A 23,314-nucleotide genomic window follows, 5' to 3' on the forward strand; every position below is an offset into this window, starting at 1 on the left:
TGACTTTGTTCTCGTCTTCGAGTGTCAACTCTGAATTGATGATTACGGGCAAAGTGTCGTCCTCGCCCAAGAAGATATACTTGAGGTGTTTGGGCAAAGACTTCAGCTCGAGCTTGGGTGCCTTTTGGATTGATGGAACAAGTCGGTCTTCTTCCTTCAGGGTGGGGATTTTCAGTGCCTCAGTGTGGTTGACCTCTTCGCTCCACGCATTAAGTACCTTCACCGCCTCTTGCAAATGCTCCTCTTGCAAGTCCTCATCGGTTATGCCATTCTGGATTATAGTGTCATATGGCTCCTTGAATGCTGTTCTGGGTAAAACCTCCTCAACGACCTTCTCGATCATGTCGACACTTTTCACCATCTCTGTATCGGCTGGATGTTTCATGGCATTGTATATGTCGAAGGTCACTGTCTCCCCTTCGAACTGATATGTTAACTTGCCCGTATCACAATCAATGCGAGTCCTGGCAGTCTTTAGAAATGGTCTGCCCAGAAGCATTACCGGATCTCGTGCTTTTGACTTCCCCATGTCGAGAATGTAAAAAACCGCTGGAAAGATTAGTTCCTCCACTTTGACCAAAATGTCTTCCAATATCCCCTCTGGGTAGACATTTGATCGATCTGCCAATTGGATCACCACTCGGGTAGGCTTCAGCGGTCCTATCTCCAGGTCCTGGTACATGGATAAAGGCATAACGTTGATGGATGCCCCTAAGTCGAGCATTGCCTTTTCCACCTTCATGGTTCCTATTGCACATGGAATGTAGAACATGCCAGGATCTCCACATTTTATGGGCATATCTCGTTGTAAGACTGCGGACACGGATTCGCCCACTTGAAATTTCGCATCATCCGTGTATTTGACCTTCCGAGTGCAGAGTTCTTTGAGAAATTTTGCACATCTGGGCATAGAGCGTAGCGCGACCAAAAGGGGTATATTGACCTCTACCTTATTGAAGATTTTAACCAGTTCGGTTAATTCTTCATTCTCTTGTTCCTTGGCCATTCTGTCTGGGAAGGGGAGTCTGGGCTCAGTCTGGCTTGATTTCTCTTTACCCTTCCCTGTCGCCTTTCGCTTTGCCTCTTTCTCTTGGGCGAATTCTTCCTCATCTGCTGATCCCATTCCGACTTGCTCGTTGATCTCCGGCTTTTCTTTATTTTTCTCCTTATCAACCTCGGGCAACTCCTTTCCTCCTCTGAGTGTCATGGCATTCACCTTCTTCACCTCCACTTGGGATGGGAGTGTCCCTTGTTTGCTTTCAAGTCTGGCGACTGCTTGGGCAAGATGTGATAGTTGGGAGTTCACATTCTGCATTTCTCCTCTCGTCTCCATTATGAACTTTTCGGTCTCTTGCTGGAACTTCATTTGTTGTTGGGCCATTTGATGCACGAGCTCTGATAGGGAGGATCCTCTTCCCTGTTGAGGTTGTTGCGAGTATTGTGGTGGGTTACTCGTCTGCCCTTGGTTTGGCCCCAAAAAGTTGTTGTTGCCGTACCTAAGGTTCTCATGTTGCCTCCATCCTTGATTGTTGTACTGCTGCCTGTAGGGCTCAAAAGGTTTCTGGTTCTGCCCTCCGTTGTTTCCTCCTGGCTGTTGCCCAATAGCATTAAGCTCTTCATCTTCGAAAAGTTGTGGACATTCATCGGTTGCATGTGAATTTGCCATGCAAAGCTGGCATGCCTTCACAGGCTTACGAATGTTGGGAATCCCTTGATTGGGTGTTCCTTGATTCGTCATAAATTTCTCGAACATGTTGCAAAGCTTGTCCAACTTTTCGTCTTGGGCAGAAGGAACCGGCACCGGAGAAGTTCTGACCATAGTCCCTTCCTCATCTCTCGATTCCTCTGCCATGTCGGCTATGAGCTTGAAAGCTTCCGCTGCAGATTTGTTTAAGATCGATCCTCCACATGCAGCGTGTAACCATTGCCTATCTTACCTTCGGAGTCCTCCCACGAAATACCGAATAAGATCATGATCCGGTATTTGGTGTTGTGGGCATTTGGCCAACATCTGCTTGAACCTTCCCCAGTATTCATAGAGGATTTCTCCCGTCCCCATTTTGATGTTACTTATTCGAGTCCTCAAATTTTGGATTCGGGCGGCTGGGAAGTATCGCTCTAAAAACTTGCTCTGCAGCTCTTGCCAGGTCCGAATGCTTCCTTCGGGCAAATCGTACAACCACTCCCTCGCTCCTTCTAATAGAGAGAACGGAAAAGTGAGGAGTCGGATGTACTCGCCAAGGGCTGGGCTTGCGGTGCGCACTGTTCCACACGCCATCTCAAAGTCTTGTAAATGCCTTTAAGGGTCTTCCCCGGGCATATCACTGTACTTGGGCAAAATTTGGATTAGTGTATGCTTCAACTCCCAATTTCCAGTGATCTCGGGTAACACTATTGCTGACGGCCTGAGATTCAGGTTGCTTGGGAACATCATGTCTCGAAGGGTCCTGTTGTCATTGGGATCTTGACTGATTTCATGTGCTGAATACCGAACTTGACGATCAGTTCTTTGGCGTACTTTGACTGATTGATCGGTATTCCTTCGCTGGTCTGCTTGACTTGTAGTCCAAGAAAGAAATTCATTTCTCCCATCATGGGTATCTGAAACTTGTTGGTTATGATATCAGCAAACTTCTTGCACATGCGTTCGGATTTGAATCCGAAAATTATGTCATCGACATAAATCTGAACAAGTAGAAGATCTTATCCTTCTTTGAGAGTGAACAAAGTTCTGTCCACAGATCCTTTCTTGAATTCTTGTTCAACAAGATACTCAGAGAGAGTATCTGACGGAGCTGTCGTTTGAGCTTCGTGCAAATAAATAATCCTGTGCCCACAACTAGACTAGCTAGTGGTAAGTCCAGAGTCGAATCCACAGGGAACTGAGCAGTAACTTCTCCTGCAAAGGTGTCACTAAAAGGGTTTTGTTTTCTGCAGTGTTCTGACCAAAACGTGGTTGTGGGCAGAACGGGTATCCAACCTAAACTGAAATAACAAAGTAGATAAATCAAATAACAAAACAATTCTGACTTGGGTTTGAATCACTAAACATGAATTAATACTCTATCATTGGTGCAAAGATTAATCACTATATTCGCATACCAGTGGTTATAGGCATAAGAATTGTTGTGCCCATATTGTCACTCGTCACGCACACAACAAACCCCTTGACCAATCTATCCTTTCAGTTTATGATCCCTTAGAAGGGTCAGCTAATGGAAATCAACTACCCCGGGCAACATCCACGCTCTCTGCGATGGCCTATCGCTAGTTGTGCTTTGCCCAGAATGCTTTAAGAATTAGATAGACCCACTTGACTCTTACGCCGATATTTCACAGCAGTCACGGCTCCAACACCAGTTGTACTATTTTGGAGGTCGATGGCAACTCGCCTTATGCCCAAATTATTACTTGTAGTCAGAACTTCCTAGTTAACTAGTGATCAATTAATTAACCAAGTTGTTACAACCTTTTTTGAATCAAACCTAGTGTATTGGGAATATGCTCATATAGTTTTTATGCCCAAATTAGACCTCTCGAGTTTATTCATTCATGCTTAGATCATCTTTCCCAAATCAGAATATAAACTTAGCCAACCATAACGTAAATAACATAAGCAAAAGATGTAAAGGAAAACATAACTGGAATTGAAGTTACTTAAATGAAAATCGAAGTACCTACGGCCGAAAGTGCCGTGCAAATCATAAACAGAAAAGTACGAGATTATGCCCACAGCCTGGGCTAGCTTCAACTCTCAAACAATGCACAACAGAACGGAATTTCAGCACCCTTGGCTTAAGAAGCTCGTCGGCTATTTATAGGAGTCATTAGGGTTCGAAGGCCCAGCCCATGACGTGCGGCCGGATCCATGCAAGCATGGAGATGCTTATCCTTTTTCAGACCTAATCTTCGTGAAGATATGTTTCCTTTTGGATAAGGCGTTGGTTTGGCCTTATCGGTCTCTTTTGGATAGCTGCCGCCTTCCGCCTTTCTCGGACTCCCACTTGCATTCCTTCCTCGCCCGTCTGTTGTGCCTCCGTCTTCTCTTGCCTTCCTTCCTTCTCTTGCCTGCCAGCTCTCGTGCGGTACTTATGGGCATAAGGGATGGTTTTGCTCCAAAATTCCTTTGTTTCTGGAACATACCTCTTTCACGAGAGGTGACAGCACTTTTGACCCCTGGAGTGCTCGGAGGATTCCTCTGCTCGGCTGATTTCACTACTCGGATGATTCCGCTGCTCGGATGATTCCTCTGGCAAAGCCGACTTCGCTGCTCTGGCACTTTGATTCCGCTGGCAGTTTGATTTCTCTGGCGAAGCCGACTTCGCTGCTCTGGCACTTTGATTCCGCTGGCGGCTTTGATTCTTCTGGCTCTTTTGAATCCTCTGGCACTCCGCTTCTCTGGCATTTTGGCCTCTTTCCCACGAGCTGGTCCCTGCCATTGAACTACGCCCTCCCAGGCGACCAAACGACACAAACACAAGGAAAAAGACTCGATCTAGACTTGAAACACACACAAAAATAGAGCACAAACCTGGGCTCATCAGTATCATACCATGCTCTTAGTGCTTGTTTCAAGCCATCGAGCGCTTTCTTCAGCTTGTACACCTTTTCTGGTCCTGCAACCTCAAAACCTGGAGGTTGTTCCACGTAGACTTCATCAGAGAGTACTCCATTGAGAAATGCGCACTTCACGTCCATTTGGTGTACCTTGAATCCTTTGTGAGATGCGAAGGCTAAGAAGAGTCTGACTGTTTCCAATCTGGCAACTGGGGCAAAAGTCTCATCGTAGTCGATTCCTTCTTCTTGACTGTAACCTTTTGCTACAAGCCTTGCTTTGTTTCTCACAACATTTCCTTATTCGTCTTTCTTGTTTTTGAAAATCCATTTCAAACCAGTCACCTTTGCATCTTCTGGTCGATCCACAAGCTCCCAAACTGAATTCCGATTGAATTCATTGAGTTCTTCTTACATTACGATGACCCATTGAGTGGATTTTAGAGCTTCTTCAACGTCCTTGGGCTCTGCTGATGATAAGAAATAGCTGAAGTTCTTATCTTCGTTGATGTAGATCTGGTTGATATCAAAGATGAGATTGCACATTGATCTTCGAGTCTTTACACTGTCTGATGGTTCTCCAATGATGTTCTCCTTTGAATGGAGTTCAAACCATCTTCGATACTTCTTGATCTCTTCTGGTGATGGTGGAGGTTCTTCAGTCAGAATGGTTCTGAATTGTTGTGTATTTTCTTGAGCTGGGGAGTGTTGAACTGGAGTTGCTTCAGCAGGTTCAACTTGATCTTTGGCAGCTGGAGTTCCCCCTTGACTGATGCCATCTGTAGTGGATCCAGTCTGAGCTTCAGAACTTTGACTGATCTTCTGATACTGAAGCTTTTCAGTATCTTCTTCTTTTCCTAGTCCCCACACCAAGACTGTAGAAGGTTCGGTGTTGTTAATTTCAGTTTTGGAAACTTCAGTGTTCTCAACACTTCTTTCAGTTTTCTATTTCCTGAAATCATCAGTAGACTCATCAAAAACAACATGTTGTGTTTCTTCAACACAAAGAGTTTGAGAGTTAAATACTAGATAGGCTTTGCTGGATCGTTCAGTTCCAGAATATCCAAGAAAAATTCCTGTATCAGCCTTGCTATCAAAGGTGTTTAATCTCCTCTTATCATTGTTGTGGATGAAACACCTAGAACCGAAAGCATGAAAATATGAGATTGAAGGCTTCCTGTTCTTCCATAGCTCGTATGGAGTTTTCCCATGTCTTTGAGTGCGGAAGGAGCAATTTTGCGTGTAGCATGCGTTGTTGACTGCTTCGGCCCAAAACTTCTAAGAGAGTTTTGATTCGGCTAGCATCGTCCTTGCCGCTTCCTTCAAAGACCTATTTCTTCTTTCTGCTACTCCGTTTCATTGAGGAGTCCTTGCTGCAGAAGTTTGATGACTGATTCCTTGTTCCTCACAATAGTCACGAATGACAGTATTGAGGAATTCAATCCCACGATTTGATCTGATGCTCATGATGTTGACTTCCTTTTCAATGCTTAGTCTTCTCAGCAGCTTTGATAATTCCAGTAGTGTCTCTCTCTTGGTGTAGAGAAAGATAACCCATGTATATCGTGAGTAATCATCCACAACAACTAAGGTATACTTCCTACCGTTGTAACTTCTGGGAGAGATTGGGTGAAACAGATCCATGTGAAGTAGTTGAAGAATTCTTTCAGATGAGTGTCGTGACTTTGACTTGAATGACGTCCTGGTCTGCTTTCCTCTTTGACATGCTTTACATTCTTGCTTCTTCTGGAACACAATAGAAGGTAAACCTTCTACCAGTTGATGTTTAGCAAGCTTGTTGATCGTTTTGAAGTTGAGGTGGTTGAGTCTCCTGTGCCACAACCAGTTGAGCTCCGAGCTGCTTTTGCTGATGAGACATGTTTCTGGAGGGCTGTCTTCCCATGAGACGACGTAGAGACTTCCTTGTCTGATCCCTCTCAGAACCACTTTTCTTTGGTTGTTTCTGACAGTGAATTCATCCTTTTTGATCTTCACTGCGAAACCGTTGTCACAAAATTTACTCACAGACAACAAATTATGTTTTAGACCAGAAACAAAGCTAACAATACTGATACTGGCGTTACCCATGTCGAGCACACCATAGCCTTTTATTTCTCCGATTGAGTTATCTCCGAATGCAACTTTTGATCCAGCTTTCTCAACGTATTGAGTTAGATATTCTTTGTAACCCGTCATGTGCTTCAAACAGCCGCTATCTAGATACCATGTTCTGATTGAAGCTTTAACTTCTTCATTCTTTTTGTGTTTCCTGTTTTTGACCTGCAAGGAAGAGTTATTTTAGGTACCCAATCAATGTTTGGGTCCTTCATTGTTAGCTAGTGTTCCTTTTGGAACCCATATCTGCTTCAAAACTGGTCTTGGTGTTGATCTCTTGCGCTTTGCTGGTTGTTTGACTGAAGTGGTTGGTGCTTCAGTTGGCACATGAGCAATATTCTGTTGAGCTTTCCTTTTGAGAACCTCACTCTTGTAGAAGCTTTGTCTGATGAGTTGTTGAGGTTTTCTTTGCTCTACAGAGTATCTCCCTTGAGATACTTGAGTCACTCTTGACTGTTGGAGACTTGACTGATGTTGTGGAACATGAGTAATATGAGGTGCAGTTGCTTGTCGTCGTGATTGGCGTTTGGCTCGTCTGGACCTATCATAGCTTGTCTCCATGGATGTTGTTCTTTTAGGAACTGAACTGATTTCAGTTTATGACTGATGTTATTGTTCTTCCCTTTGGACTGCTGAGGAAGATTCTTCTTGAGTCCCGATGTTCCTTGCCCAATTTTTGGAGGAGGAACATTTGTTCTTGCCATCAGCTTACGTTTTCGAACTTCATCCATATCATGATCTCTTGATTCTTCTGAAGTGACATCTGCTTCTTCGATCATGATATTCTTTCCTTTATCAGTTGGAGAAACTTTCCCTCCAATGCTTTCAACGATGCCTTTTGAAGGAAAGTAAGTTGTACATCATGGGAGACTTCATCATGCAGTCCTTGACTGTTTCTTCCAGTTTGTGAGCCTTTAGATTTCATGAGATGCTCTGTCACACTCTGAATTAGAAACTCTGAGTTTCTCTTCCAGTCGACTGTTCTTCATGATCAGTTGATCAAGACAAGTTTCATCCGGAAAGTAGATCTGATTCTTGGCTTCACTACTAAAAATCAAAATAGGGATAACGGTTCATACATAACGGTTTTGGTCAAAAACCGTTATGTGTGAGCGCACTTTTGAATATACATAACGGTTTTATGGACCTCTGTTATGTATGTACTGTTATCTAAATGTATTTATAATAGTATCAAATTAAGCATTACGTAATAGCGTTATCTATTTATCATATATATAACAGTGCTACTGAACCGTTAACCCAATCGTTATGTATTAATGTCGATTTAATGACGGTTGTTTCAACGTTAAGACAATCGTTATATATGAGCGTACATTTATAACGGTAGTTCCAACTGTTATTCGCTATTGTTATCTATCAACATCTTTTATTTTTTATTTTTTAGTCACATTTATATTTTGGCAAAATCAGTTTATAGTAAAAAATAAGAATTATTAAAAATGTGATTAATATTATTATTCAAATATTTTTTCGTCAATATTAATAATTAAATTAAAATAAATGTAAACAATTTATTTTGAATTATCATTCAAATAATTAAAAGTAAAATATATTATACTTTAAACTAAATAGAAAACACTTTAAAAAATTAATTATGGCTTCTAAAAGGACTTGAACTAAACAGATAAAAAAATCACACAAAGAAGAAAAGTAATTTAAATAGCCAAAATCGAAAAAGAGATCACGATTTAATTTTATTTTATTTTTAATCAGTTTTTTTAATTATAAAATACTATATTTTAAAAATAAATAGATTCTTTTAATTGGCATTTAACCCCTAGGCCTATCAAATTAGTTCCCAATTCCCATCTAGGGTTTTCGCATCCTCCCCCTCCCATTCCCTCCGCCTTCCCTTCACCTTCTCGCATCAGTCCGCCGCCACCCGCGCCGCTCCTTCTGCATGCCACCGCACGCCGCCCTCACCCCAGCCGTGTGCCCATTGGCCCCCTTTCTCGGTGGCCGTGGCGTGGGTAAAGGAGGCCGGATTGAGCTTCGCCAGTCGCCCCAAGGCCAAGTTGCGCCCTGCCTCGCTAGAATCCAGACGGCCACCGCGATTCAAACAATCAGACGCTGGCCGCAGTAGCAGGAAATGCGAGCCTTCCCTCTGCCTCAATTGATCTGGCGAATGCTCTTCCCTTGCCTCAATCGGTCCGGCGCGAGGCGATTCAACGATCAGATGCCGCAGTAGCAGGAATCGCGAGCAGACGCATCGGCGCCGCACACGCATCAGGTCTGCCGGGAGCAGACCTCGTCATCCGCTGAACTCAGCCACCTCCACGTGAGGCCCTCACGCAATTTTCTCCCCATAATTTTCCAAGTTTGTTTATCTTATTATTATTTTCTTGTTTTGGATCGGAGCAGTGATTTGCAATGGTTTTCAAATTGAGAAATGGGCGGCTTGCGTGGAGGACTGTGAGGCGTTATTGAGGGAGAATCCGGAAAATAAGGAAATCGCGAGGATGATGAAGGAGACGGAGGTGCAACTGAGGAAGGGAGGCGCCGCCCAGGAGTTGAAATGCGCTGGCGGGGATGCTGCTGGCTTGCTCGTGGTGGCCAGCAGTGAGCATTTTAGGGACTTTGTGGCTTCTTCTGGTCATTCTTCTCAACTCTATTAGTACCATACTACCTATCTACATTTACTTCAATGCTTCAGAATTTTTAGTCGTTTTATCTTATTATGTTGTTTGGAGATTTGATTTGAACTCAGGGCAACAAAATCCCTTATCTCAATTTCCATTATTGTTAGGTGGGGGAAAATCTTCTGTATGATTAATTTGCTCATAAAGTTCTGTAATCACTTTTGTGTACTAGGATTCTGAATCCAAAAACTATACGATTTTAGGTTCAACAATGAGCTGGATTCAATCCATTTTTCAATTAAGAACGCCTCAAAGCTAGTTAAGAAAATTGGTAGGCAGGTGAGCATCTCTCTAGTGAACATCCTTCTGCTGTCATATGCCTAATTATTTTTATTATACAAGTTAACGTACTTTGGTTTCTTAATTAGGTTGCAACTGATCGGTGTATCATGGCTCTCCTATTCCTTATTGTTGTCGGTGTCATAGCTATCATTATTGTGAAGGTCAGATGCCTGTTTGCTTTCCTGTTTTGCTCATATTTTACTGTGGAAAATTTATGGAAATATGTATATTTTCTTCTAAAAACCATGAACTTTCCTGTTACTTGATCATCTATGAACTCATATGTATAATCTATGAAGGCATAGCACTTTGTTTTTCTTGGATGTCATCTGTTTCAGATTCGAGCCTTGTTAACGAGGTCAATAAGTTTACTCTAGCTGGTTTTGTGTCATAATTGACTTGTCATACTTGTAATCTAGGCTATCAATATGTTAAGCATTACAAATGGTTTCAATGTTGAATTACTATTATTCCAGTACCCCCGATGTAATCTAAACTAAATAGTATGTTATTTGGGTGTAACAACTAAAATTCTATTTGGAGATTCTTGTATACATAATAGACATACCTAGGAGATTCTTCCATAATAAGCTTGTTTAGGAGATTCTTGTATAGAAGGTTTGTTTAAGAGATTCTTGCATAATAGGCTTGTTAATGAGATTCTTGCTGATAAAAAAGGCTTGTTTAGGAGGTGCACAAGTGACCATCTATGGCAGAAGCTCTTGAAACGGAAATGCGGTGAAGCCATTGGTGATGTTGCTTACAGAGAATGGCAATCTCAGATTCCTTCACAGAGGGCTCTTCAATTCTTGCATTTCACTAAAAAAATAAGCAAATTCTTGCCCTTCTCAACCCTTTTCAGGTCTAGGTCTAAATCAGAGATGGAGGATAAAAAAATACTTCTTTACCACATAACTCACTCATGTCTTGCTATCTCGCTCTTGAAAGTGGAAAATTCTGGTTTCCAGCTCAGGTTTTCAACAGAGAGGTAAATTGGGTAATTTTTCAATACTTGTGTATGGAATTTTCTTGATGTAAACATTTTTCTGATTTTTGTAATTTTTTGATGTGCAGAATGGGCATGTGGGATTTATGCTTTCGTGTTATGACACACAATTAAGCTATGGTTCAACCTCAGACAATTTTGTTGCTAGGTATGGATCGACATTAGCCTTCAAAATCTTGCTCATTCTTTTTTGGTACATTTGGTTTTGAGTGTCAAAATTTGATGATTGCAGATATAAAAACCTTCTATACAAGAATCTCCTAAGTAAGTCTATTTACATCCACCTACTTTGTAAGTTATTGAAGATATCAATTATTAGTTTTTTAATATGAGTTAAAAGTTCTAAGTTTCTTCCTACAACAGCAAAATTGATGGCATAACTGGATTATAAAATTATAATGTTGTCTGCTTGTTTGTTCATGTTAGCTATTAGTTGAAACTTGAAAGCTATCGTGAATGACTCTCAATCTCAGGTACTCTTGCTGTACATGGATCTATTGAGTGGTGTTGACATGGACAGAGTTAGTTTCGTAAGGTGTTGTATGGGCATATTGGTTTATGGTAGTTTTTTTTTTAATGTTATTTTTGTTTTCTTTTGACTTTAGATAGAACTATTGTACTTAGCATTTTGATTATCTTCGGATGAGAATTTTATTACAATGTTTATTTTAGTACAATGTTTGGATGATTAATTATTTATATAATATATGTTTTAGATTGTAGTATTTGTTGTGTTTGAGGCTATTGTATAATTTATATTTGGGAAATTATAAAAATAGGCAAAAAAAACAACTATTATGTTTCATAACAAAAGATAACAGAAATGATCGTTATGTAAAATTCAAAAAAACGTTATGTATAACAACTACACACAGTACGTAAGAAATATATTTTATAACGGAAAAAATAAATTTTATAACGGTGAAAAATGGTTATGTTTGCTATCATAAGAAAACGGTAATTAACCGTTATGTAAAATATAAAAAATCGTTATGTATAGTTACAATACATAACGGAAAAAATACATTTTATAACAGATTTTACCGTTATGTATTACATTTATATAGAACGGTAATTAAAGTGTTACGTATATCTCATTTACCGTTATGTATACATAGTATAGGTAACGGTATATGACCGTTATGTATGAGCGCCCTCATACTTAACACCACTATATACAACAGTAGTTTTGGTACATACATAACGGAAATTTACCGTTACGTATCAGCGTTTTTTTTAGTAGTGCTTGTTCATCATTGATCTTCTTTTCCATTTTATGATTCTGCTTGAGGTGATCTTCGAACATTTTCCTCAACTGACAGTGATCAGTCATGAGCTGATCGAACTCGTCAGTTTCATCGGCTGAGCTTTCTCCAGATTCTGAGTGATCTCCTGAAAACACCAGGGAGTTAGCAGTATAAGGAGTTTTTGAGTGAGAGTTTACCTCTGAGCCATTCATTCTGTTGTCGTAGCTGTTGTCGGCCACGCTTTCAGTTTCGTTGGCCATCAGGGGTTGGCTCTCATCATCTGAGCTGGTAGAGTTGAAGTCGGATGATTGTGATGTTTCTCCGGAAGATCCTGCATCGTCAGCAACCATCGCTTTCATCTTCGGATATTTGCGATCTTTCTTGGCTTTCAGCTTTTTGCGCTCAGACTGCAGGGCATTCAGTTCGAAAGTGCCCTTTCTTTTTGCATCCAAAATATTCCACATTTTTCAAGTCGAAAGCGGTTGACTTTCTTTCTCCGCTTCGATCAGTAGAATATCTGGAGTTGCTTTCTCTTTCCTTCCCTTTGTAGTGCTGCTTGTGGACCCTCTTGTACTTGCAGAATTTGGACTCTATCTTGTTGAATCTTTTAGTCAACAAAGCATATTGACTGAAGAAGTCCTCAGGCTTGAGTTCCGCTGGTTCCTTTGTCTTCTTCTTGCTTTCTCTTGCTGAAGCTTTCAGTGCTGCTCCTCTTGAGGTTGATGGACCATCTTCGTCTGATCTTCCAGCCTTCTTGATTCCAAGATTTCTCTGGATGTCGAACTCATTTGATTCCAGGCTTGTTCTGATGAGCAATTGAATAGATCTGCCAATCTTCTCGTGGAAGTGCTCGAAGAATCTTCAAATTGATTTATCATTGAGTGTACTTGTCCTTCGAGATGGATTGAACATCGTTTAGGATCTGGTTGAATCTGAGTTCCATCTCGTCGACAGATTTATTCTTGAGCATGAGGAAGTAGTCAAATTTCTGACAAGCTATGGACAGCTTGTTCTCCTTTATTTCCTCGGATCCGATGCACATTCTTTCAAAAATGTCCCACATCTCCTTTGCAGTTTTGCACTTGATGATCTTGGTGACATGCTTTTCTGGAACTGTGCCGGAGATGATGCTTTTGGCGAGTTTGTCTAGCTCATCTTGCATCCTTTCTTCTGTGGTGAAGTCTGCCTTTTGCTTGATTTGGATCTCATTGTATGGATCCCGAGCTGGGTCAACAGTAACTCTTTTGACAATTTTGTCGATGATGATTGGTCCGTTGGTGATGACTTCCCACATTCGGCAAAGTTGGGCGGTGAGGAAGCTTTCAAGCCGAAACTTCCATATGTCGTATTGTTCAACACTAAACATAGGTAGAGAGGATAATCTGCTGTTGTTAATCTCTATCAAAAAAGAGAGAACAGGTAACAACAGATAGGGCAAATAGCAAGCACTTTTTGAAAGCGAGAAGTTTTTGAGACCTTTGAGAAAAAGGATCTAGTTCAATTAGAACCTAATCAGAAACAGAATTGTTCTTGCGAACAACCTGCTCTGATACCAATTGTTAGGTCCGGAGGGTCTCGAATAGGTGTATGGGGGGGGAGAATACACCTATATGCTATTTTTCGAAATCAGATGGATCTCAATACAGAGATCAAAACAAAACTTTAAACTCAAACACACACACACACACACACCTATTTATTGAAAAGAGATTTGATCAAAATAGGGTTGACGAATGATACTGAAAGACTCTTCAGTAAGGAGTTATCAGTTAAGTCACAAGAACTTAACTGATGCACGTAAGGCTTCAGTCGGGTTCGATAAAAACAGAGATGTTATAAATCTTCCTGACTATCAGAAGATAGATCAGTCAGACTGATAACATACGCAGCGGAAATACTTTTATTTCGCAATAGCCTTTGTTGAGCACGTTGTTAGTCTTAAGTTTCTTTTTGCAATTAATCAGTATTCAGTTTATCAAAGTAAGAACACAAGTAGAAAAGTAAAACTGAATGTTGTAAATAACACAGAGATTTTTATGTGGTTCGGAAAACACTTCCTACATCCACGGTCGGTTGATCAGACCGAAAACTTCACTCTACAAGTGCTTACGGGTGCACTGCAAACCGATGCTTGTGCTTACGGGTGCACATCAAATCAAATCCCTGTGCTTGCTGGGTGCACACAACCGAATCAACTGAAGATCCAATCTTCAGTACCAACACACCTTGTTGGATTTCTCACTCCTAACACGAACTGGCACTAGGATTTCACGGAGTCAGAGTACCTTCCTAAACTCCTTTTCAACTCAAACACTCGATTCTATCGGTCGAAGGGAGGTTTGAAATCTTGCCAACTAAACTTCAAAGAACAAGTTCTTTGGAGCTAGTTTTGACCTAGGCTCTGGGTAAACAGAGGTTTGCCTGAGGTCTAAAAGAATATATGTAATCAGCAGTGACTGATTTTTGGCTTTGGAATTCTCTTCTTCGATTCAAGCTTTGAGAATTTGAGCTTTGGGCTGAGACGCAATTTTGGCAGAGCTTCAGCTTGTGTTGTTGAATCGGTGAAGATTAAAGTGATCCTCGAGCGCTATTTATTGGAGAGGTCTTGAATAGATCCATTGGCGGAGAAGGTCTTCAAGATTTCTTCCGTTAGAAAGTAATTCGAACTTGGGCTGAGGCTTCAATCTTCGAGGTTCCTTGTTTGGTGAGAACGGCTATGTTGAAGAGCAGGAGATGCGACGTCTTTGATAAAGTAGTCACCAAATAGGAATGACCTCTGCAGAGAAAGGATGTTCCTAAGATCTCTGCATTTAATGCGGCTGTACTTTTGGAGTACGTGGCTTCCTTTGAACGTTGGAGATTCAGTCTGAGGAAGAAAGTCTAACTGATACTTGACTTTAGTATCAGTCCGCTGATTCCACATGGCACACATTAAGTAACCAGTTTAAGACTGATTCTTCAACTGATACTTCAGTTGGCAACTTCAGTCTTCAGCCTCCAGTCCTCCGTTCTTCAGTCTTCAGAACAACAACTAAACTAGAAAAGAACTCTAACACTTGAGTTCGAACAGTTCTATTCTATTACAAATAAAGCCTATGGATTTTGGTATCATCAAAATAAAGGATTAGGATATTCCATAAAGTTCCCAACAGATTTGTATACTGAAAGCAAGAACGTTTTATGCTTGTATACAATGTTTCCTAAGTTCACTATTTAATCTCCTATCTGATTGTGTTCATGATTGCATATGTATGTCATTTTATCTCTATATAAGTAGATTATATGGTGTGTTGTAGATCACAAAAGACCATATAATTGGAATAACTTTAAGAGAAATAAACTGATCACAGCCGAGATGACTCTAGGACGAGTCGTTGGTTTAGGCTGCAGTATAGATGGAAATAGTTTTTCTTGGCTACTTATTTATACTGGTACTGATGAGGGATAAGGTCCTCATCAGCGCAGCATACGACCTGTATCCCATATGTTACCAATGTGAAGTATCTACTACCTTAATGATTATCGCACAAAATAGGAAAACTAACAATGCAGGACAAAGAACGGAGATCCCAGTGCCCCTTGAAAGAGCAGCGCAGTCATTCCACCCCTTGAAGGAGCAACGCAGTCATCCATCCTTTGAAAGAGCAGCGCAGCCATTCCACCCCTTGAAGGAGCAGCGCGGTCATCCATCCTTTGAAAGAGCAGCGCAGTCATTCCACCCCTTGAAGAAGCAGCGCAGTCATCACCGCTCCAAGAGAAGGCGGCGCAACACCAGCATTCCGTGGAGAAAACAGCGCAGGCTTCAACACCTAAAGATAGCGGCACAAGCGAAAAGTTCCCAACTACCTTCTGAAGGGTACAAAAGCTGCAAGGCCGTTGGAGCAAGGACAACCACCAGTGACAACGACGCCAAGGACGTACCGAGCACGTGCCATGAAGGAAAAGACAATCTTACCCTTCCCTCTCCGTCTCTTATAAATAGCATGTCTGTAATAGTAGAAGGGATCCATCTTTTCTCTCAAGTTTTACCTGTATGTTTTGGCGTTTGTAAAGAACTGTTCCATTGAAGAGTGAAAGAAGCATCCGTCCGTCTATTTCCTTCAGGTACTGATCTACTATCAACCTTCTAGTTTAGGTGTTGGTGATTCAGTGCATCACCAACTGGCGCCGTCTGTGGGAAAAAATGCTAGTTAAGGCGTGAGTTTTTGGGTGTGTCTGGGGGTTCTGTTCTTCATGTTCTTGTTCAATATAAGTGGAGATCTATGGTGTATGAGTATGCTGTGAGGAAAATCTTCAAACGTGTGTTTTGATCTAAGTTCTTTGCGTGTTATGCATGAAAAATCTTGGAAGAAGACATGAAAAATTTCCTTGATGCCTATTGAGCTCGTATGATTCTTAGATCCTAATGTGTTCGTTGCAAATCTTAACCTGGGGATGGGGTGTTCGTTCTTTAGATGAGTCTTTTTCGCCCATAGAAGTTCACTTATCATTCATGTGCACAGGGGAACAGTTGAGTTTGGGCGAGAGTTTTTGTTGATTTGAGAGTTCTGAAATTTTACATGCATGCTCTGTTCTTACATGTTGTTATGCATAATATCAATGCTCACTAACGTTTGTTCTCTTTGGTAATGATTACCACATAACCGAGCTCCTTATTGTCACAATGGTTTTTTTCCTTTCTGGCGATGAAAATGTGGAGATATCTTTTCTGGGTTTATTTCCCAGAAAAGCTTGATGTTCCTCATGAATATCTATGAGGAAGGGTTTTCTACGCAACTTTTCTCTTCGAAGAAATCCGTACGTTTGATCCTGAATGGCTCTATGGGCCGAAGTTCGTGGGCTTCTATGAATCTTTCGTTTTAAGAATCTCTCCAGGGTTTCTCTAGGGTTTTACGGGTCCCACCAGGACAGTCAATGATTCTAGGGGTTACGAGAACAGGGTTGCGCAGGCCGCCTGCGCAGCGATAATTATTCATATGTCCTTATGCTAACATGTCTATTTCCTTCAGGTACCAATCATGGGAACCGATGACCCGTACAGGAATCTGGCTAAGGATTTTGACACAGTCGCAGGAGAGTCAGGAACCGGGAAGGCTGGGATCCCTTCGACCCAAGGGATTAATTTGTCTGAACTCACACCGCCAGGTTTCACCACTTTCAACAACCCGGCCTCGGGGCCTACTGGGATTACTCCGGGAACAACACAATCTTTGATCAGGACTTCGGCACCAGAGGGTACGGTGCCTACTTCCACGCAAGGGCTCCTCAATATCACGCTCACTGAGCAAATGTTAACGATGCTCAACTATGCCACAATCCGGCAACTGGCAGGGATGCAACCCCCCCCCCGTTACCCCGACAGCATTGGGAGAAGTTGAGCCTATCACACACAAGAAAACCACCACAGTACCAACCCAGGACAGGAACCACGAATTACCTAACATATCACACCCGGTCACGCAAAAAGGAATGGGAAATACCGGGGAAGGGCAAGGGAAGAACAAGAGGAGGTTTGTCACTAATAGTGTCCAAATAGAGGATGTAGGCGACTCTACAAGCGGCACTACTCCACAGCGCAGTCGGGGCACCCAGAGGGAGAACACTAGACTCAAAGAGAGAGTATCATTTCTTAAAAGTCAGCTGAAGAGCCTAGAAACGGAACTGAGAGAGCATCCCCAAGAAACCGTAAGGAATGAAGTCTCCGATGAGGAAGCATATTCATCGGAAGAACAGGAGGAAGAACCTCGAAGGGAAACTCCACACAAGCGCAGGGCCATGGGCACATCTGGGGGAAGAAGGAGGAATGCACCTCACCGACAAGTGCCAAGACTAAGCAATAGTCCATTCTCAGACGAGATCTTACTGGAACCCTTACCAGTGAATTATCGCCCAGTCTCTCTCGACTATGATGGGACAACTGACCCGGAAGCACATATGGCACGGTTCGAGGGCCTAACATCGTTACACCAATATGGAGAAGGCATAAAATGCCGAATTTTTGCCACCACCTTATCAGGAATGGCCCAGAGATGGTTCCACAACTTGAAAAGCAGCTCCATCTACTCTTATGGGGACTTATACCTCATGTTTATGCGACAGTTTGCTAGCTCCAAGAGAATGGGAAAGACCGCTATATCTTTGATGGATGTCAAACAGGAACCACAGGAATCGTTAAGGGAGTACGTGACCAGGTTCAACATGGCCGTGTTAGACACACCAGAGGCAGAATCGTTGATCAAATGTTACGCGTTCGTTCGAGGATTAAAGCAAGGTCCCCTTTTCGACGCATTACAAATAACACCGCCTAAGGAATTCGACAACATCATGGCTATATTACCAGGATACCTACAATTGGAGGATGCCAAGGCTGCACGTAGGGCCGAAGCCGATAAACTCCGCGCGAAGAAAGGTGACAACGGGATGCATCCCGGCGAAAAACACTCTCAGAGAATACCATATAAGGGTCTGCCACCGAGAATGCCAGCCATGGCGGTCGAAACAAGGCCTCCCTCCCCGAGACCTGCGCAGCCAGATCGGCGCAACAAAACTGGGGATACACATGAGCGTCACCCTTTGGACAGGCCTGCTGACGAGATTTTCCATCTTGTCAAAGATGAAGTTTGGTTCCGAGCCCCATGGAATTACACCCGCGGTGATCCCAAACCAGGGAAAAATGACCAACTATGCGAATACCATAATGCTTATGGGCACACAACCGCAAATTGCGGACACCTGATGAATCAGCTGGAGATATTGGTGAGACAAGGTCGACTAGACAGATTCGTCACTGGACCCCCGAGAGCAATGAACGGAGAACGGCACAACCGTGACCGGGATAACCATAGGCGTGATAGGGGGGAGAGAAGAAATGACCCAGACGACAGGCAGGAAAGAGAATTAAGGAATGAGGCACCAGAACGACCACCTTTCCAGAGGGAAATTCATATGATCGTTGGAGAAAACGGTATGCCTACATCAAACAGAGCGAAGAAACAACTTGTCAGGGCTGTGAGAACAGGACACTTTAATTTAACTCTAAGGTCATGGCTATCACCAGCGCAGCCAGCGAACCCACCATATCCTTTGGCCCGGAAGATGCCAGACCGTTAATGTACCCCCATGATGACGCCTTAGTCTTCTCAACAGACGTGGCTGGATGCCTGGTCCACCGAGTTTTTGTGGACTCAGGCAGCGCGGTGAACATTGTGTACTGGAACTGCTGGAAGGCCCTTGGCTCGGATGTCAATGTTGAACCAACGAATGCACCACTCTATGGATTCTCAGGAGAATCAGTAGTACCAATCGGAATGGTAGAACTGCCAGTCACCTTGGGACGATCGCAGGGTTATAAAACCAGGACAATCAGATTCTTGATCATAGATGCTCTGAAACCCACGTACAACATCATCTTGGGGCGGCCCGCGCTTAACACCTTCAAGGCAGTAGTTTCCACGTTCTACCTCAAAATGAAGTTTCCAATAGACGGTGGAAGAATTGGGGAGGTGTGGGGGGATCAAGCTACATCGAAGCAATGTCATGTGCAAACACTAACTCAATAGAACGATAGTATTGGAGACGATCCCAACACCCGAAAGCAGAAACGAAAGCAAGCAAATGTCCCGGGGGAACCTAATGATCAGAGAAAGGAGAAGATGGGGATAGTCACCGCGTCAAACCCCGAACGCAGAGAAATCATGGAACTCAGAGATGGAGTTGATAAACAGCCACTCGTTTCCACGAGTGATGCATGCTTGCTCATTGAACTTTTTCCTGACAGGGAAGGATACACTACCAGAATTGGAGCGGGAATGGCACCAACCCTCCAAAAGGAAGTTACCGCATGCCTGCGCAGGAACGCGGATGTATTCGCATTCAACACTTCCGATCTTAAAGGGATAGACAGAGAGCTAGCCGAACATCGTCTTAATGTGGACCCGACGGTTAAACCAGTCAGACAGAAAACAAGACACTTTGGCGCGGAGAAGGATGCAGCTATTCGGGAACAGGTCCAAGCCCTCCTAGAGGCAGGACATATCGTGGAAATCCAATATCCCGAATGGATATCTAATGCAGTCATGGTAGAAAAGAAAGTCAAGGTGTGGAGAATGTGTGTGGACTACAGAGACCTCAACGCAGCTTGCCCTAAGGACTGTTACCCGCTCCCTCGAATAGATCAACTGGTGGATGCTACTTCAGGGTGTGAACTCTTGTCCATGATGGACGCATACCAAGGATATCATCAGGTAAAGATGCATCCAGATGATGTAGCCAAAACCGCCTTCGCAGTGTGCACAGGAGTCTTCGGGTGGGAAAGCATGCCCTTCGGCCTCAAGAATGCAGGGGCCACATACCAGCGTATGATGGACAAAATTTTCAGGACGCAGCTGAGAAGAAATATCTCGGTATATGTCGACGACATGTTGGTGCGCAGCATTAAGGCCAGCTCCCACGTAGCCGATCTGGAGGAAACCTTCTCAGTAGTCCGCAAGAATAAACTCATGCTCAATCCCGCTAAGTGCACCTTCGGGGTGCAGTCAGGAAAGTTCTTGGGTTATAGGGTAACACCGGAGGGGATCGAAGTTAACAATGACAAAGTTAAAGCTATTCTGAACATGACCTCACCCAGGAATGTCAAAGAAATCCAAACACTCAACGGGCGAATTACCGCGTTGAGTCGGTTCATCTCACGCTCAGCTGAGCGAAGTCTCCCGTTCTTCAAGGTTCTACGAAAAGGAAGTCGATTTGAATGGAGTAGTGAGTGCCAAAGAGCCTTCAAAGACCTAAAAGCTTACCTGACCAAACTACCAGTGTTGACAAAACCCTCTCCGGGGGAACCATTATACTTATACATCTCCGTGGGAGTTGAATCTCTGAGCTCAGTGCTGGTCCGGGAGGAGAATCGACAACAAAAACCAATATACTTCGTAAGCAAGGTCATCCAGGGTGCAGAGCTACGCTATACTGAGGTTGAAAAGACCGCGTACACAATCATGATCACGGCCAGAAAGTTGAGGCCATACTTCTTATCGCACAAGGTCATTGTGAGAACAATAATACCATTCAAACAAATCTTAGGGCGACCGGATCTAGCGGGGAAGATGGTGAAATGGGCTATAGAGCTCGGAGAGTACGAAGTCGAGTTTGAGCCGCGCACTACCATTAGAGCGCAGGCACTGGCGGACTTCATTCAAGAAGCAACAAGGTGGCCTATGAGGGGACCGTGGACAGCACAGGTTGATGGGTCGGTCACCAAAGAAGGGTGTGGGGTGGGAATCTACATCACCGCGCCCGAAGGAGAAATCTACCAATTCGCTATCAAGTTTGAAGATAAACTATCCAATAACGAAGCCGAATATGAAGCAGTGCTAAGGGCAGCCCACATACTTAAAGAACTCATAGCCGACAACGCAGTGATTAAAACTGACTCTCAACTGGTGGCACAACAGTTAACAGGAGGTTACGGGATAAAAGAAGAGAGAATGAAACACTACTTTGACAAAGTCCAGGAGATTGGGAAAAAGTTTGAGAAATTTGAAATACAACAAGTGCCGAGAGAAGAAAACCAACGAGCAGACCTCCTGGCCAGAGTAGCCAGTGCAGTCGAACAAACGTGGAGCGAGGACATTACCTTGGTGTTCGAACCCAAGAGAGCGGTGGTGGCACAGGTATACAATATTGAAACCAAGGACGATTGGAGAACACCCATCATATACTATTTGAAAAATGGCAAACGAATGGAGGAGGATACCTCACGGTATGCCAAATACGAGAATTATTGCCTCATTGACGATCAGCTATACAAGAGGTCTTTCACCCATCCATTTTTGAAATGCCTGGCCCCAGAGGAAGCACGGTTTGCTTTAAAAGAGATCCACCAAGGGTGCTGCGGTAATCACGGTGGACACAGGGATTTGACAAGGAAGATAATCAGAGCAGGATTCTACTGGCCCGGAATCAGCAAAGAATCGAAAGCCTTCGTGCAAAAATGTGAAGCTTGTCAGAGACACGCTCCCAAAATCAACATACCTGGGGAGGAAATGGGGATCATGCATGCTGCGCATCCTTTCGACAAATGGGGAATCGGCATTGTGGGTAAATTACCAACTGCTCCGGGAGGCAAGTGCTTCCTCATAGTTGCCGTAGACTACTTCTCCAAGTGGATCGAGGCGGAAGCTGTCACCAAAATCGATGATAACACAGTGGAAAAGTTCATATGGAAGAACATCTGTTGTCGGTATGGGGTGCCAAGGATTTTGGTCTCAGACAACGGAACCCAGTTCACGAGCAAGAAGATCGAAGATTTTTGTTCGCGGATGGACATCACACAGAAATTTGTGTCAGTCGCCCACCCTCAAGCCAATGGACAGGTAGAATTGGCAAATCGCACCATATGCGAAGGGATCAAGAAGAGACTCGAACGAAGCAAGGGACGATGGGTTGAGGAATTAGATACAGTGTTATGGGCACTTAGAACCAGTCCGAAAACCGCAACCGGAGAGGCTCCCTTCACTTTGGTATACGGGTCGAACGCTGTGGTACCTGCCGAGGTAAGGCTGGAATCTCATCGGGTTACTACCTATGACACTGCACAGAATGAGGAACTGCGCCGACTGGACTTGGATCTGATTGAGCTACATAGAGAGGAAGCACAGGTGAGGGCGGCAAAATACAAAAGTATCATCAAAGCTGGTTACGACAAGAAGGTAAAGCTGCGCAGACTTGGGAAAGGAGACTTGGTACTCAAGCGGGCAGACGCATTGAAGCCTGTAGGAAAATTTGAAGCTAACTGGGAAGGTCCTTTTGTTATCACGGAAGTCCTGGGGGGAGGAGCTTATCATCTAGCAGATCAAGGAGGGCGGCCCTTAACCAGGCCATGGAACATAAATAACCTTAAGAAATTTTACGTGTAAGTACTCTTTTTCAGTTTCCATCATGTAGACCAAACACTCTTTTTCCCACTGGGTTTTAACGAGGTTTGGGCCATGGACATCTTAATAAAATGGATTTCATGGTTTAGGGAAACCTTCTCTTACTTGCATAACACCTAAACACACACCAACACTGAACTTGTACCATCTTGAGGGCCGCTCTGCGGGGGTGTACCATCTGTGTTCCATCTTAAGGGTGTACCATCTTGAGGGCCGCTCTGCGGGGGTGTACCATCTGTGTTCCATCTTAAGGGTGTACCATCTTGAGGGCCGCTCTGCGGAGGTGTACCATCTGTGTTCCATCTTAAGGGTGTACCATCTTGAGGGCCGCTCTGCGGGGGTGTACCATCTGTGTTCTATCTTAAGGGTGTACCATCTTGAGGGCCGCTCTGCGGAGGTGTACCATCTGTGTTCCATCTTAAGGGTGTACCATCTTGAGGGCCGCTCTGCGGGGGTGTACCATCTGTGTTCCATCTTAAGGATGTACCATCTTGAGGGCCGCTCTGCGGGGGTGTACCATCT

General features: G+C 43.4%; 3 protein-coding genes and 1 long non-coding RNA gene across 4 annotated transcripts; all 4 read left to right on the forward strand.

Moving 5' to 3' along the window:
- The first annotated feature begins 8,465 nt into the window (after positions 1-8,465).
- On the forward strand, positions 8,466-10,070 carry LOC131002926 (uncharacterized). The gene is made up of 4 exons (XR_009094468.1): positions 8,466-8,968; positions 9,052-9,282; positions 9,502-9,608; positions 9,698-10,070. It is a non-coding gene; the product is annotated as an uncharacterized LOC131002926 (long non-coding RNA).
- Positions 10,071-10,503: 433 nt separating this feature from the next.
- Positions 10,504-11,342, forward strand: LOC131002934 (F-box protein At2g32560-like; the record flags this gene model as incomplete). The annotated part of the gene is made up of 4 exons (XM_057929425.1): positions 10,504-10,608; positions 10,686-10,765; positions 10,850-10,908; positions 11,091-11,342. Coding segments are annotated over 4 exons (282 nt in total), but the record flags the coding sequence as incomplete, so codon positions are not given.
- Positions 11,343-17,333: 5,991 nt separating this feature from the next.
- LOC131002935 (uncharacterized) lies at positions 17,334-18,974 on the forward strand. The gene has a single exon (XM_057929426.1). It carries the CDS (start codon positions 17,334-17,336, stop codon positions 18,972-18,974), a length of 1,641 nt encoding a protein of 546 aa, XP_057785409.1.
- Positions 18,975-19,516: 542 nt separating this feature from the next.
- LOC131002936 (uncharacterized) lies at positions 19,517-22,774 on the forward strand. Its single transcript, XM_057929427.1, has one exon. It carries the CDS (start codon positions 19,517-19,519, stop codon positions 22,772-22,774), a length of 3,258 nt encoding a protein of 1,085 aa, XP_057785410.1.
- Positions 22,775-23,314: the final 540 nt, after the last annotated feature.

This window comes from Salvia miltiorrhiza, unplaced genomic scaffold (genome assembly GCF_028751815.1).
Source record: "Salvia miltiorrhiza cultivar Shanhuang (shh) unplaced genomic scaffold, IMPLAD_Smil_shh fragScaff_scaffold_39, whole genome shotgun sequence".
NCBI classification, from domain to species: domain Eukaryota; kingdom Viridiplantae; phylum Streptophyta; class Magnoliopsida; order Lamiales; family Lamiaceae; genus Salvia; species Salvia miltiorrhiza.

What these genes read in the sequence shown, in the direction of transcription:
- LOC131002935 (XM_057929426.1), top strand. Translation starts at nt 17,334, where the DNA reads ATGGGAAATACCGGGGAAGGGCAAGGGAAGAACAAGAGGAGGTTTGTC.
- LOC131002936 (XM_057929427.1), top strand. Translation starts at nt 19,517, where the DNA reads ATGGGGATAGTCACCGCGTCAAACCCCGAACGCAGAGAAATCATGGAA.